The sequence below is a fragment of the Cyprinodon variegatus genome, unplaced genomic scaffold, assembly GCF_000732505.1.
Source record: "Cyprinodon variegatus isolate N-32 unplaced genomic scaffold, C_variegatus-1.0 Scaffold567, whole genome shotgun sequence".
NCBI lineage: Eukaryota > Metazoa > Chordata > Actinopteri > Cyprinodontiformes > Cyprinodontidae > Cyprinodon > Cyprinodon variegatus.
This window is the reverse complement of record NW_015151020.1, coordinates 91,421-107,152: the sequence shown is the minus strand read 5'-3', so window position 1 is coordinate 107,152 and position 15,732 is coordinate 91,421. Positions and strand designations below refer to the sequence as shown.

Sequence of the window (15,732 nt, the reverse complement as noted above, 5' to 3'; positions counted from 1 at the left end):
GCACACTTGCTTGTGACGTCAATGCGTCCTCTGCTGTGCATGCAGGATACTTAAGTTGTATAAATGCAGTTGCGAAATTGCAGAATTAAGGCCTGCAGTGTAAACGTAGCCTAAGAGATGCCTAATAATCTTAGTTGGTCAGTAGTTTAGCCTCAACAACCATTAAACCCTTTAAAGTCACTTCACATCCTCTCCTTCCGTGTTTTAATGCTCAATTATTTTTCATTTTATTTCTTTGCACAGCAATAACTTCAACATGCAATATGTTCAAGACACAAAGTAGAATTAACAGATATTTTATTAATATCTGAGTTATTTATAATCTGCATCTTAACCATCTATAAAAGGTAAATAGTTAATTTATTAAGGTATTAAGCCCACTGATGTGCCTGTACCTTTTGTGAATGGTTTAGCATCAGTTTATAAATGAATCAAACATTAATAAACTATCTATAAAGCATTAATAAATTGTCAATTTACTATTTATAAATGATGTTATAATGGTTATTGTAAAGTGTTGCTAAACTTTATTGGAAGTTAAAATTTGTGCTGTTTTTTAAATGTGGTTGGGGGACAAAAATAAAATTTCCACAGCCCTCAAATGGCTGCAGGGCCACAGTTTGCCCGCCCCTGTCTTAAACAAACCTAAGCTGACCAATGTGGCCTTGAGAGGTTTTTTGCCACTCAGGTTTCTTAAGTCTTTTTTAAGACTGGACATTCATTTTGGACAGACAGTTTATGTTTGAGGTTTAAACTTTCTTTAATACATGATGGATGCTTTGCAGACAAATCCCCATAGCAACCCATTACACAGACTCTGCTTTTCTTTATTGGTTTATTTCAGTTAAGTCCTTACTTCTTGACCAGATGAACCAAAAGAGGCTTATAACCTATCTGGTTGCCAGAGCTGTATTTTTAGAGTAGCCTCATCAATGCCCTTGAAAAAAAGATTACATATTTTAATCTTCTTCTCCTTTCCCCCCCTTCAGACATTTTTCTTGCCTGTCATCTAAATACATGCTGTCAGGAGTGCCGGCAGTGATGAGCACCCTGCTGGCCAACATCAATGCCTTCTACGCCCACCCCATTGCCTCCACAAATGTCTCCGCTCCTGCAAGATTTGCTGCTTCCAACTTTGGGGTGAGTGACCGACAGTCACAGCGAAACCAAACAAATCGGTTTTCATTTTTTACTCATGGGGCAGAGAGTCAAACTGTCAATTAGGTGGAATATTTACATAATATTTTTAGAGATTTTAAATTAGAAAAACCATTCTGTAGGTTGTAATAAAAGGCCAGGAATCAAATATCTTATAAAAAAGAAAACTAGCTGCTGCTTAACGTGAGAACTGTTTAAATCATTTTTGGTCCAAAGTTTGAAATCAATAAAAGTTTGTTTTATATTTTAAGATAAATTGGTAAAAAAAAAAAAAAGAAAAAAAACTGTTATATTTCAGAAGATTTAGTTTGATGCTTGCATTTATGATGACCAGAAAGCTGCTAAAATATAATGAAAGAGTTTAAAACACAATATATACGCTATGTTAGAAATGGGATTAGTCTTCAGCTAGACTTTAAAACTGCTCTTCATTTAGTCAGATATTATTTCAAGGAGACAGAGAGTTCGGCTCTACTGGATACACAAAAATAATAAAAAAAAAGACAGAAATTGAACTTTATTGATGTGACAGTGGAGAAATGAACTCTCTGCATCTAACCCATCCCCTTTGGGGAGTAGTGGGCTGCCATTGTGTGGTGCCTGGGGAGCAGTGTGGGGTTAAGGGTCTTTAGCTCAGGGACCCAAATTGGGGGATCAAACCGGGTACTTGCAACTTTCTTAGTGCACAAGCGCACCGCTCTAACCACTAGGCCAACACTCCCCATATTAGAGACATGTAATCTAACAAATGGCACTCTAGGAGTATCAATACATATGCAAGCATGCAGTTTATAGTTTATAAGTTAAAGAAATAAGAATAAGACATCAAAAGCATCTGAAAATGATGCCCTTTTAGAATCAAAATCATGTCTGTATAGATGGTATTAACGATTGTAAGCCAAATTTCTGTAAACTTAATAAGGAAAACTTCTTCACACACAAGAACTTATAGGATAACTTTAATTTAGGTTATGGACGTGGATATCTATATATGGTCCAGTAGGTATTATGGAGTCTGTTGTTTATCATTAGACTGTGACATCATGTGTGACATTGGAAGAGGTCTGACCTGTCTGTAGCTCTAGATTGGACCCGTGGCCATTTTTGGAACCAACGATGACAACATTGATGGGATGGTAACTCGGACTGCCAGAGGCCGTACTTAATGGATCCTGGGATTTCTGCCTGTTGTGCAGATTTCTCTTCTCCTGCTTGGTTGCTCTCTAATAACGTCAGAGCAGCTGTGGACACAAAGCTTCTGCTTTAACGGGTCAGAGGATTCAGACAGGTCCATACTCATTATGAGCAATGGTGTAGGTCTATTTCTGGGGTGTCAGATCAGTAAAAAGCACCATAGAGTGGCTTGGTTAGTTGGTTTGCCTCATTTCCTGAATTGAATCTTTTTCACTGACATTTCAGTGAGTTGTTTCTTTTCAGTCTCTATTTAATGATTTATTGGCGGTAAACTCTAGTAAGTACTTTAAAATAAGTATGAAATTTATAGATTAGCTACAGCCCCAAGTATCAGCTTTCTCTCTCGTTTACTAAAAAGCTTCACCATTTTCATGAAAATGGATTGAAACTCATAGAAAATATAAACACTGTTTGTAAAAAAAAATATCCCAATAGTTTATTTAGCAAATAAATCCAGACTCATGTTTGTCAGTAAATCAACCATTGATGTGTTTTCTAAAGGGAAAAAAAAAACAAAAAGGTTGGTAGAGAATTGTTTAAGAATAATTTAGAATAGTTAAATGGGATGTTTATGTTAAAATTGTTAAATCTGAAAGCTTTAAAGGCTATTAAGTAAAGCGATTTTGTTAAAGATCTCCTTTTTCATGAAGTGAATTTTCAATTTGAATAACTTTACAGACCAACATAAAGAGCTTTTCAGCTGCAGGGAACTGAAATAGCAAATCAGAGGGAAAATCTGAAATCGATGCTAGAAGAAGAAAACTTTATGTTCATGAAGCAGTCAGGAACCATGCAAGAATGCTTTCATGAAAAAGTGTGTTCTCTGAAACCTGAAAATATATCACAGCTTCTGTGTATGCCCAAAGGCAGAAAGAATCATAACGTTTAAAACGTCTGCTGGCAGAGTCTCTTGCAGTGAATAAAATAATGAAATGATCCAAAACTCTTGTGTGCTTGCTCAGCAAGTGTTGCCATTACTTACTCAGCTTTAGTATAGATTCTAAAAGATAAGAAAGTTTATTTAGCAAAATGTATATATATATATATAAAAAAAGCATTGCTTTCTACAACCAGTATTTATTTTTACCTCCCTCTGCCGAATAGTGAAGTTTGTTTGCCAAGGAATTGAGAAAGTAACCTCCAATAGGTCAATTGCCTTAGAAAACCTCTCTTACTCTGTGAAAGGCTCTCAGCCATTCAAGACATAATAAATCCAAAGAGATTAAGGCTACATCCACACAAAAACAAGAGAAAACACTTATAATTTCCTGTATAATTTCAGAAATGATGTCCATAAGAATAAGTCAGCTTAGTAAATGTCTGCTGCTACATGAATGTACTTAGTACGATTGAAAATGCAATCAAACTATGCCAGACCTGTAGGTGGCGCTGTGACGCAATAGGGAATTGGGCATGTGCACAATGCCGTATGGCTCTATTGGTGCTGTTGTTTTCTGAGTGCCGCAAATGTGTGTTTGTTTGAAGTTGGCCGATTACAGGGGTGTCAAGTAACAAGTACAAATACTTTGTTACCTTATTAAAGTAGAACTTTTGGCTACCTATACTTTACTGGAGTTTTTACTTCTATTCCTTAATTTTTTTTTGCCATTATCTCTGCTTTAGTTTTGTTTAATTTAAGCTCATTTTCGTTATGACCTGTAAAAAAAAAAAATCATAAAAATTAGTTGTTTCATTCACATATTTAATTTCTTTGTGGTTGGACTCAGTCCTGCCCCAACTTGTTGTTTGCCACATACCAAAATAAATTGTTTTTAAAGATGATGCAAAGTTAAATTTGACATATAAGGAAGTTATCATTAAGAATTGTACCCTTTGATAGAGTAGTGCAGTATAAGCATCTGTCCTTTGCATTTTTTCCTGCATTACTTTTACTTTAATACTTTAATTAGTTTTAAAATTGGTACTTTTGCTCTTTTACTTCAAAAAAAGCTTAAGTTGATACTCTAACTTCTAAAAAAATTGTTTTAAAACGGATTTATGTATCTATGTTAGTAATAAACATGAATACTTTTGACACCTCTGGCCGATTACAGATTCAGAGAGGCGGAAAGTCTGGAAACATGGAAGTTAAAATATTGTCATTCTGGGACCTAGTATCAAAAACATTAATTCACAGACTCCCAAATGCCAGCCTCATTGTAATGGGCCGGATGCGGACCCAAGATTCATCACAACAGGTCAGTGACAATTTAAGAAGTTTATTGAGAACACAGGTGATAGAGACGCCGACTCTCGGGCGTTCAGCTTCTGTGTGCTGACTGATATGACCTGGAGACAGAGGGACAGGTTAGAGGCGGCTCTGGCAGGTTTCAGTAGAAACTGTCTGATGGACTAACCTGATTTCACACGGGGTTCAGGCTCTGAGGACCAGCCAGGAACAGGTAGTGTGTCCAGATATTGATTCAGACATTCAGCTGATAAGCAGAGGGGATTTCAGCAGGTTTGTTCAGTTTCAGATCCAGGTATGTATCTCCGGTATGATCAGGCAGGAAGGCAGGTAGGCAGGCAACAGACAGGTTTTCAGAAATAAGGCTGGAAGGTTCTCACCGGGTTGGCTTAAAACTATCTGGCACTGGAGACTCATGAGGACGGAGCTTATATGCAGGTGGTGACAGGTGAAACCAGTAGAGATGATTGCAATGGGGATGGAGACTGAACCAGAGTGATAATAGGAGATAGAGTCAGCTCCAGTGCCAGGATCATCACACATGTGGATCACACAGGGGTTTGATGAAGCATACTTGTGTTTTGGCCTGAGCTTGTCTTCCTGTGGATGGGTCCTTAAAATAGAAAACAAAAGGAGCCTGATGGAAACAGTGAACATCTTTCATACTAAAGGTTTGCAGTTGGGTGAAATTGAGACACCTGCTGCTCAGATAAAAGTTCACATGTATGAAACTTTATGTATATGTTTTCTCGCAGCTACCCCTCAAGAGGCCAAGTCATATACCATGACTGTAAAAAAAAACCTACATTTATCCTCAAATAAAAAGAGTTCATCCTGAATGAGTTCACTTAAACATTATTGTGCGCCATCTAGCAGCAGCTTAGATTAGCAAATAGTTAAAAATACCTAAAAGCCACCATCATGCATGGAACAAAATTATTATTATTGGAATAATGTAAAGGAATCCTGTGAATCGTGCCAGCGTGCCATAACATTTTAGAGACCCTTTTGCACATCACAAATAGGTTGCCCTTATATTAGAGGAAAATGCTTTCTCTTTACAAAACCATATTTATTCACAGGTGGTTCCCCTGCAGCAGCTCAGGTTCAGTTGTAGATCTAAATAAATTGGGAAATCAGTTCATTGCTGCAAATGAGCCCCACACATAAAGGGATTTGTATACATCTGAGGAACATATGGCTGGGATCACTGTTAATTACCCAACTTGTCAGCCAACTCCCTCTGAAAAGCTCCCAGCTCGCCCAAATTGACAGAACTTCTCACCCGACTCCTCAGGGTGTGTCAGGCAGTCCTACAGAGGAGTTTTTTCCCCAGTCACTTGTAGTGTGAATCTGATTCTTTCAGCTGTTATCAATCTCTCATGACCATAGGTGAGGGCTGAAATGCAAAATAGGCAGATAGTTTAAGATAGTTTCATTTTTTTTTCATTCTTAACAGATGGACATATTTTCTTCCTTAAAAAGTATCCAAGCCTGATGAGAAAACCTCAAAACCTCATGCTCTGGGTTATCTTTCTTTATGTAAATCTGTTTTGTTTGTTTTTTAATGAAGGCGAAACTTTATCAACAGGCTGCATACCATTAAGCGCTTGATCAAACTCTGGATGTTGGATCTTTTGCAAGTTACCCCCACCAGGGCAATATGGTTATGCACACTTACCAACCAGCTTTTTCTCTTTCCACCACTTTCAGAAGGGCTTTTTAGGTGAGCCATACAGGAGGTTTCACATTGGAGTTACAAAGGTTGAAGATGTGCTCACATCTAGTAACCAAGCTACATATTTAATTTAATGTAATAATCATTTTATTTCAAGACAAAAAAAATCTTCTTTTTCATTTCAGAAAATTTTACAGACAGCAGTGATGTGTTTTTTTTTTCAGTCTTTCAGTCCCATCTCATTTAATGGTTGTGTTCAGCTTTTCTAATAGATTTTGTAATACTTCTCTCCTTCTGCTTCTTATTTAAGATAGTATTTCCTGCTCTGGACTCTTTGTTTCTGTTTCAGACAGAACAAGTTCGGCATAATATATCCTATATTCTCTCTGTTATTAATAATATGCAGAGGATATTTTTCCCCAACAATGTTTCAATGTTTTTTCTAACAAAGCCAAAAACTGCTTTAGTGGAGAAAAAAAATCTAAGACCCAATTTTTAAGAATCAGTTTCTTATTTAGTTATTATTCATAGTATTTTTATTATTGCACAAGGGCAGATTAATCAGAATCAGACATACTTTAATAATCCTAGAGGGAAATTACAATAATCCCAGAGGGATGTGTTTATGGTTATATGATAACATATGGTCTCTGCTTTGTCTGAACTGAATTAAATTTGTCAATCGGGACGTTTTCTTCCTGTTTGTCTCCTTCTGAGGATTAATTTTCAAGATGGGGATTATTTAAGCTGTATCATAAAGCCTTACTTAACCAGTTTACTGTTTTTTGTTCTTGTTTTTTGTTACAAATCTAACATTTACATCAATCAGTCCAAAGTCTGAGGAATAAAATATGTCAGTCTTTAACCAGCATCTACATTATTGGTTTTTGAATGTTTGCTTATTTCCTTTAAAAGTTGAACACATTTTTCCCTCATTGATGGTATCTATAAATACATCTTGGAGTAGATCATGTAGCAACAGCATCAACAGAGATCAGACATTGATTCATTTCTAAGGGGTTGACAGATCTGCCTTAGAGCCTCTTCTAGTGAGACATGTTTGAATCCCTTTCCTCAGAAAGTATTCAAAGGACTCCCTGAGATGTCCAGCCTCCTCAACTGGCTCCTTTTGATATGAAGGAGCAGGAAATCTGGCTGTTTCCTTTACCGGTATATTATTGATACAGTTTATCTGACAGATCAGTGGTTCATATGTAAATTAAAGGTTTCCAATTTAGTCTCAGTCCAGTCTTCATTCCCACTGACCTGTAATCATTTTTTTTTATAGAAATAGTAACAACTGATCTGAAATGACCAGAATTTAGTCAGAAAGTGTTTGTTTTTTGCAGTGCATGTACTGTCTGTGCAGATGTGGCAGCTTACTCGTGGAAAAAATGAGCACATCTGTTTGAGCTACAGTACATATTTTATGCCAGTTGAGGTGTTTTGATTCAGTTGCAAAGAGAAATTATGTTTGGATTATTGGAATTAAGGTTTGAAAGTGTTTAGTTACAGGGGGAGCATTAAAGGTTAATTTAAAATTATCCTCTTTTAAAAAGCATGACAGATTCATATTGTTTAGTTGTTTGTTTTTGTCTTTCTTTATCATGAATTTAGTAAAGCATTGTAGCTTGGCATGGAATAATACAAATGTTTGGAGGATCTGTGCATTTTAGGTTAGCTTGCAACTTTTCCATGCAAGTTGTGTAAGTTGGTGTTGCTGTTCCTTCTCATTGTTCCTTCGTTTTCTTTTGTCGTGACTGTCGTGAGTCACAAAGCCGGACTGCATGCTCTGTGCCTCTGCTTCCTTAAGCACCACCATTATCTCTTTGTGCCATCCCTGCCTCCCTGGGATTCTCAGATCGCCAGGAACAAGTCAAAAATAAAAACAAAAGCTCTAAGGATGATTCTGTTTTTGTGTCTTTAAACAATATTTTAATTCCAGGTTTTTGTTCAACTCTGGTTTGATTTTCATGCACAGAAACACAGCCATCAAGTGCACGGTTTGCAGCTTACTTTCCTATGGGGCAAAAAGAAGGGAGACATCAAATATAGTCTTCAATGCTCACATAATCAAATGCACCATTTTGGAAATCTTTGAAGGATCTTTTCCATATTTAGTTTTTAATCAGCTAACTTCAGTGAGAGTGGATCCAGGTTTCAAACCATCATCAGATAAAACCCAATGTGGTTTCCTCAATCTGTTATCCAAGTCGTGACTCCTTCTATGGCAGATAACGCTTCCTGCTAACTGCAGGTTGCTTTTTTCCCATGCCATGTAGATACATTTGTGTAGCCAATGCTTGTGCAGGAAAAGGGATAAAAATAAGCATTGGGGATATCACTACTGGCCCTATTTCAGCTGAGAGAGCTGCTCTGCCTTTTTTCATAGAGTTAGAGGATTCTGGAACTCCCCTTCTCTTGTTTTTTTTTTTAATACAGATTCAGCTACTCAACTGTTTTCAAGAGACGGGCAATCGAAGAACTGTGTGTAAAAAAACAAAGGCAATAACAGTCCAACAATAATGCACATTAGTTATATATAACGGCACTTAGGCAGCTGGTTAAGGTGCATCAGAAGATCATCATTCATCTGTTTAAATTACAACAGGGATATAAACTAGGCCAAAACAAAGCAAGAACAATACTTAATAGATTTTTAAAAAAGGAGTAGGCAGGTGAAAAGATTTATTAATCCCCACTGATATTTGATACATATACATTCCCAAATCATTTACATCTCAATATGAATTTACACTAAAAGATGCATTAGAATAACTGCCAACGATTGGTTCCCATGTGACAGAAAATAACAAGGACCAAATATTAAAAAAACAACCATCCTCAGCTATGAATATCCCAAGTCATATCTTTTTTTTTTTTATCTATTTATATTTTGCGAAGTGATGCATCCACATTCACAAATTGAAAAACACAAGGTCATTTTGTCAGTACAAGAAGAATTTTTGTTGTTTTTAAATTATTACTGCAAATATTGAAGTGTTTGTCTGTCTGGGTACAGAATAACTATAAAAGTTAATAACAGATTTTAAAGAAAGTTTTATCAGAGGTTTCCCACTGTTAATCAGGATACAGGATCCTTTTTTAAAGAGTCTCTAACATTGTGAGAATGGGGCTTATTCGGGAACTGCTTGTTCTACCAAGCCTCCGTATCGGACTCAAAAAGGCATGACATATTTTATTAAAGACAAAAACACAAGAAAAGGGAATGTTGTTTGATAGCAGGATCAATTGAAACCCTCTGGATGCATTTCATGTAAAATTTGGTAATGTTTCAGTTCATGTGCCAGTTTTAGCTATAGGTGAAAATCACAATTTGGGGCAAAATTTGCTGTTCACGTGTTTTTCTAGGTTTGTCTCTAAAATTATAACCACCTCTTCTGAAACACTTTTTCAGATATTGCCTTGAAGAAAAGGGTTCCTTTCCCTGAACATAATTATTGGCCTTTTGTATTTAACTCAATCAGCCAATGTCAATGTTTGTGACCCTAAACAAAATGACCTATTCTGGTCCCTCTTTTCTAGGTCATTTAAACTCCAGATGGAGTTTAAAAAGAGGTGTCAAGTAAGGTACAAATACCTTGTTTAAGTAGAAATTTCATGCTTTACTGGAGTAATTATTTTTTACAGAATTTTTACTTCTACTCCTCACATATTTTGTTTAGCAATTATCTCTACTTTTTACTACTTTCATTTTAAAAATAGAATCGTTAGTTTGTTTTCATTTAAGCTGATTTTCGTTATGGCCTGTTGGTAATTAGAAAAAGTAAAAACCATCAAAATAATTTGTTTTATCCAGACTATGAATATCTTTGCAGTTGGACTCGGTAATGCACCAACTTGTTCTTCACCACATACCAAAATAAAGAGTTTGTAAAGATGATGCAAGGTTAAATTTAACACTGTTGCCATTAGTTATAAAATTATGAAAATCAAGTTTAAGAATTGCAGAAAGATGTTCCTTAAAGGGTAGAGCAATAAAGCATCTATCCTTAACATTTTTGTCCTGCATTACTTTTACTTTTATACTTTAAGTAGTTTTACTTTTACTTTTTATTTATGTTTGAAAGACTCGATGTAGATTCTGTTTTTGCAATCCTGCAACATTTTTCTGTAAGAATCATTGAATGTGATTGGTCTGTTCTTTCCCCCAACAGCGGGATCGTTTTGTAAAGCTCCTGGATCAGCTGCACAACTCCTTAAGAATCGACCTCTCTATGTACAGAGTGAGTGGAAGCTTCCAGCTCATTATGAAAATGTGAAATTTTGATGTAATACAGGGAGCCAATTTTACAGATGATACTGGGGGAGAGTTCATTGATTTTAAATAATCTGTATAAAAGGTATTATTTTCTTCCTCTGTCTCTGGCGGTTTCTTATTGTCTTCAAAAGGAACATAAATGAAAATGTACACTTTAATGTATCCTCAGAGAGAGTTATTGTGTAACATTTAATTGCAATTGTGTTACCTCTTGCCTATTAACGTAGGTCAGTTTTAAGTTTTTAAACCTTTTTTTCTCCTTGTTTGTCCATGTCTGCATGCAGAATAACTTCCCAGCCAGCAACAAGGCCCGTCTCAATGACCTGAAATCAACCGTAGATCTTCTTACCAGCATCACCTTCTTCCGGATGAAGGTGAAAAAACGAATTTTTATGCTTTCATTTAAATACCTGCCAGGTAGTTGATATACTCTGAAAAACTGAAAAAAAAATGAAATAAAATTCATTGTCTAAAGTCACAAGGCATGATAAAGTATTTTACATTTTTTACATCATCTAAACTTTATCGTTTTTATCTTAAGTTTTCATTTTTAGCTCTGAATACTATTTTCACTAAGAATTCATTTTTCAGCTCTTCAGGTTATTTTGCAGCACTTTCTTGCAATGTTTTTCAGGGTATCCTTATAGTTTAGTAACAGCATTTTTGATTTCTTTATTAACATGCTGTCCATTCTGTATCAGCTGGCCGGACATTTCCTGGTTGGTTCTGTTTACTGCTCCCGGTCCTCCCACTCACTGTCTGCTCACATTCAGGTGTTGGAGCTGCCGAGTCCGCCCAGAGCAGCCAACGTGGTGCGGGATTGTGTCAAAGCCTGTCTGAACTCCACCTACGAGTACATCTTCAACAACTGTTTAGATCTCTTTAATCGCCAGTTTCAACCTGCAATTCAGGAGGTAAGTTTTGAAGTTTCTACAGTTCATAAAAGGTTGTTAAGAAAATAACCTATTTAGTCAGATCAAATAAAAAACATCAACTTTTCAGCTGACCAATCATATGTCATGAATGAGGACAGATGGACCCAGTATTGCAGTCCCAGAGGTTATGCTGGAAGATGATCCTGGTGAGGGATCAAGAACAGAAACAGGCAGGATCCAGAACAGGCAGGAACAGAGACAGGTGGTAGGATCCAGACTTCCAGGCATCCACAGGCTTCCAGGAGGGTTCAGAGTCTGACTGGGACCAGAAGCATGACCAGGTGGTCACGCACAGGAGCAGACAGGATCAGGTGCAGACAGGCAGGCACAGTGGAAGAGGGTAGCCGAGACAGGACGTAGGAACCGGAACTTGAAGCATGACTTTCAACTGGTCTCCTCCCTGGAGCCAGGCTTACTTTGATAAAAACTGAACCTCCCCCCATAATGAGCCAAAAACCCAGAGGACTCCACAGGGGAGGAACAGTGGACAGTCAGGAGACAAGACAAACACTAAAACCCTCTATCCACTGGCTGCTAGGATCCAGGACATGAACCAAAGGAAATAAAATTAACAGAACAGGCTGACAGAAAGACAGGCAATGATCTGGCACTGAATGCTCAGGCTGAACTGAATATAAACCAGAGGAAACAGGTGAGAGGAATAAATTCTAATTGAGGCAGGGGGGGAAAGACAACAGGTGAAAGGAATGACTAATTAAGGGAGAGCAAACAGGCCAGATCATGACATCATATCAAATTAATACAATAGCTGACCCAGATCGTTGTTTGGAGGACCAGAGCTGTCAAAATGAAAATACATACTGTAAAAAAAAAATCAGTAAGAATAATATTTTTAAACACAATAAATTAATCTAAGTTGAACCGACTAAAAAAGGAGTTACTTTTTATTTTAGCTTTTCTTTTTATTATTTGTGCTCATTTTTATTAACTGTAGTTTCCAGATTAATTTTAAACAGTTTAGTAAATTGATTATTCTGAATTTTGTTTTCAGCCTTTCTATTCATTTAAGTCATTTTGTTATTGTGGTATAAAATGTAATGCTTGTTATGGTTATTTTGAATATTGAAGATTAATATTACAACATTAAAATAACAATCTGATAGCATCAGTAGCATTGTTATTAGTATTTCTAGTAATTATTACATAATGGATCATGCTCAAATTCCTAATAACAATAAAAATTACTTCTCTTATCATTACCATTACCATTTTGCATTATTATAATTAATAATTCATGTAAGATAACCATATATCATTTTTGATTGCAATCACATGTATTAGTATTTCAGAAAATGAACAAAAATTAAAAATAATTTTAGGTCAATTGATCATTTATAGTTGTTTTTCTCTACCTTTGAGTTTGAATGGGGAGGAAATAGAGACAACTGCTGCAATAGCATCTAATCCTGTCTTTAATTTGTTATTTTGGTTCCATCTTCTATACTCAGTTTAAAACTACAGACAAAATAAAAAACTTATATGATCCTCAAAGGTTTTTAAAATGTTTCTGATGTATTTTAGTGTTCCTAAAGCTAAGAAAGGAACATTATGTGAAGATGTGTTCCAAACTGATTCTCACTGACAGCACATGCTGCACAAAGTAATGGACTAATAAGAGTCACCATCAGCATCTTTGAATATTTTATTACTGTGCTTTGAAAGATTTGCCTATTAATGTGTGGGATGCTGTTTTATTTTCTCCTTTTTTGTATAAACTACCCACAATTCTCATATCTTCAATATTGATCTTAAAGTCTTGTTTAAGCTTATTTATGAGCTTTTTAAAGTTTTTTTGTGTATTTATTTTGTATTTAGTGTTTGATGCAGATGCTTCTTTGTGAAAAATGACGTATTCATGAGAGCATCTTTTTTTCCCAGTCAGTTTCTAAGAGATGCGACACATCAGAACAGAATTCTTTCATTGCCTTTTTTTATTTTGTCTCTTTACTCCATAACAGCCTGAGCAGGAAAAGAAGAAGATAAAGAAAAAGAAAGAAAAAGCTGAGGGAGAAGGAGATGATAGTGAAGAAGAAGAGGAAGAGGAAGAGGAGGAGGAAGAGGAGAAGAAAGAAGAGAGTCAGCCAGAAGAACAAGGCCCGAGCATCCAGAATCTGGACTTTTGGCCTAAACTCATCACGCTTATTGTGTCCATCATCGAGGAAGACAAGAACTCATATACGCCCATCATTAACCAGTACTGAACTCTGAAATTTATTTTAAGATATTTATGCATTTTATTAATATGATTTTGGGCATTTAGATTCAATTGCAAGTCCTTTAACGTAAAAATAAGTTTTATTATTACTTTGCCTTTAAAATATGGATTGATAACCAAAGATGGTAATCACAAACAACAGGTTTTGGAGCACACCTGTATAGTTATTTTTTAAGATTTTCCAAGAGAGTAGGTTGATGAACCTGCAAAGACCATTTGTCAAAACAGTGAATTATTTGTTTTGACTTCAGCTTTCAGGTACTAATTTAGAAAAGTTAATGCAAGCAAATTGTACTTTTTTCACATATATACATAAATACACACATATTACTCCCAAAATCGTCGTTTTCTAGTCCAGAAAATTTATTAAACTCCAACATATGATTTTAGTTTAAATTTCTAACTGTAGTTTCATTTTTGAAACTTAATGTCTGCAGTAATATTTTGTTAAATTTATCATTAGAAAAGTGGTTCAGTGAAGCAGCAAAAAGGAAGGTGCAGATAATCCTCCATCCATTTGTGAGATGTGGGGTTTAAGCTTTTTTCAATGGAGACTTTATGAAAATCATAGATATCTCCAACCAATACAGTAATCCTTAGGTAAAGCAGAAACTTTGTGAACAATAGAACTCTAGCTGAAAATATGACCACTAAAACCTTTGTCCCATAATTGCATATTTTGTATTTCAGTGAAGTAGGAAATATGTCACAGGAAGTAAATATTTGCTGCTTATGGGCTTAATGTACATTTGACTGAGCATGTATGGTCTAACTATATGACTCAGTATAATGGGAGTGATTTTTCCTGATACTTTAGTGCAACTTAGAGTCCGTGGTTAAAGAATTTTACGCTTCATACATTGTGGCTTGGTTAATTTTTTTTATGTTTTTTAAAATTTACAGATTATTCTATAGAGTTTAATTGGAGAACTTTTATAAACATAGCAAAAAGAATTGTCATAAGTTTCCATCTCTCATGGTAACTCTTGGCAGACTTTATGAGGCTGTTTTTTTGTGAATATCGATATCAGGATTGTGTTGTATCAACTAAACCTAAGAAATAATTTGTGATATAATTTTGGTCATATTGTGCAGTCCTAGTGCAGCATGAGCTTCTCACCCCATCTATACTGAGTATGTGTAGAGGCGGTATAAGTGCAAACCTAATATTGGAGCAATAGCTGCATCATTTATGTTATGCTAAGCTGCCTGCACTGACAATGATACACTCACTTCCACATTCTGAAGGCTTAAAACTGGTGTGTTGCTCCATTTTCTTTAATAATGTAAAATGACTCACATTCTAATATTAGGGGAACTTGTCAGTGCTAAAATATAAGGAGTTAATAAATAAACAAAACAATGAAGTGATAGGAAAGTACCCTGTCCTGGTCAGTGGAACCCTGAATTCCCTAAGAGTTATTCTAGTACAAATGCAAAATGAAGCCACAGAAACTAAAAGAAGCACTGAAGACTCAAAAGGACTTAAAGTTCCACAAATCAATTGTCATTCCTCATATGCTTGCATGCATGATGAGATAAACAGCTTATGCTTCTCCTTTCTGACCAATTTTAGGTTTCCTCAGGAACTCAATGTCGGTAAAGTCAGCGCTGAGGTGATGTGGAATCTCTTCGCTCAGGACATGAAATATGCACTGGAGGGTAAGTACATGTTTCTCTACACTGTGTACTTCTAAGTGTGAGTGTGTGCGCTTCACAACTCCAACCTCTAAATCCACACCATCAATTCTCATACCACTCTTCTCCATCATCTTCTTCAGTTTTGGATAAAATTGACCACTATCACTGGAACAACGGTGAGATAGAGGAAGTAACACAATGTGGATGTTAGGATAGAATAGCTGTGAGAGTCATCAATGGGACAAAAAGTGTTGTGTCGTATTATTATAGCAGGTCTATCATTGCTGTTACAGTATCCACTGAGGCTTAAGGGAATATGCAGCAGCTTCATACTGTTATATAATTAATTTGTTAAGATATTTGATATGATCTAAATACTGATATTTCTAGATGAAAATCAAACTTTAGAATATATATTTT

General features: G+C 35.8%; 1 protein-coding gene across 2 annotated transcripts in view; it reads left to right on the top strand.

The window, feature by feature from the left end:
• Window positions 1-15,732, top strand: part of LOC107095723 (protein unc-13 homolog B-like) — a 213,717-nt gene that overhangs the window by 158,538 nt on the left and 39,447 nt on the right. For both annotated transcript variants that reach the window (XM_015391972.1, XM_015391973.1), the window contains 6 exons: window positions 990-1,140; window positions 10,397-10,465; window positions 10,785-10,874; window positions 11,274-11,414; window positions 13,415-13,650; window positions 15,248-15,333. In XM_015391972.1, the coding sequence (XP_015247458.1) occupies window positions 990-1,140; window positions 10,397-10,465; window positions 10,785-10,874; window positions 11,274-11,414; window positions 13,415-13,650; window positions 15,248-15,333 (773 nt within the window). The remainder of the gene's footprint in view (window positions 1-989; window positions 1,141-10,396; window positions 10,466-10,784; window positions 10,875-11,273; window positions 11,415-13,414; window positions 13,651-15,247; window positions 15,334-15,732) is intronic.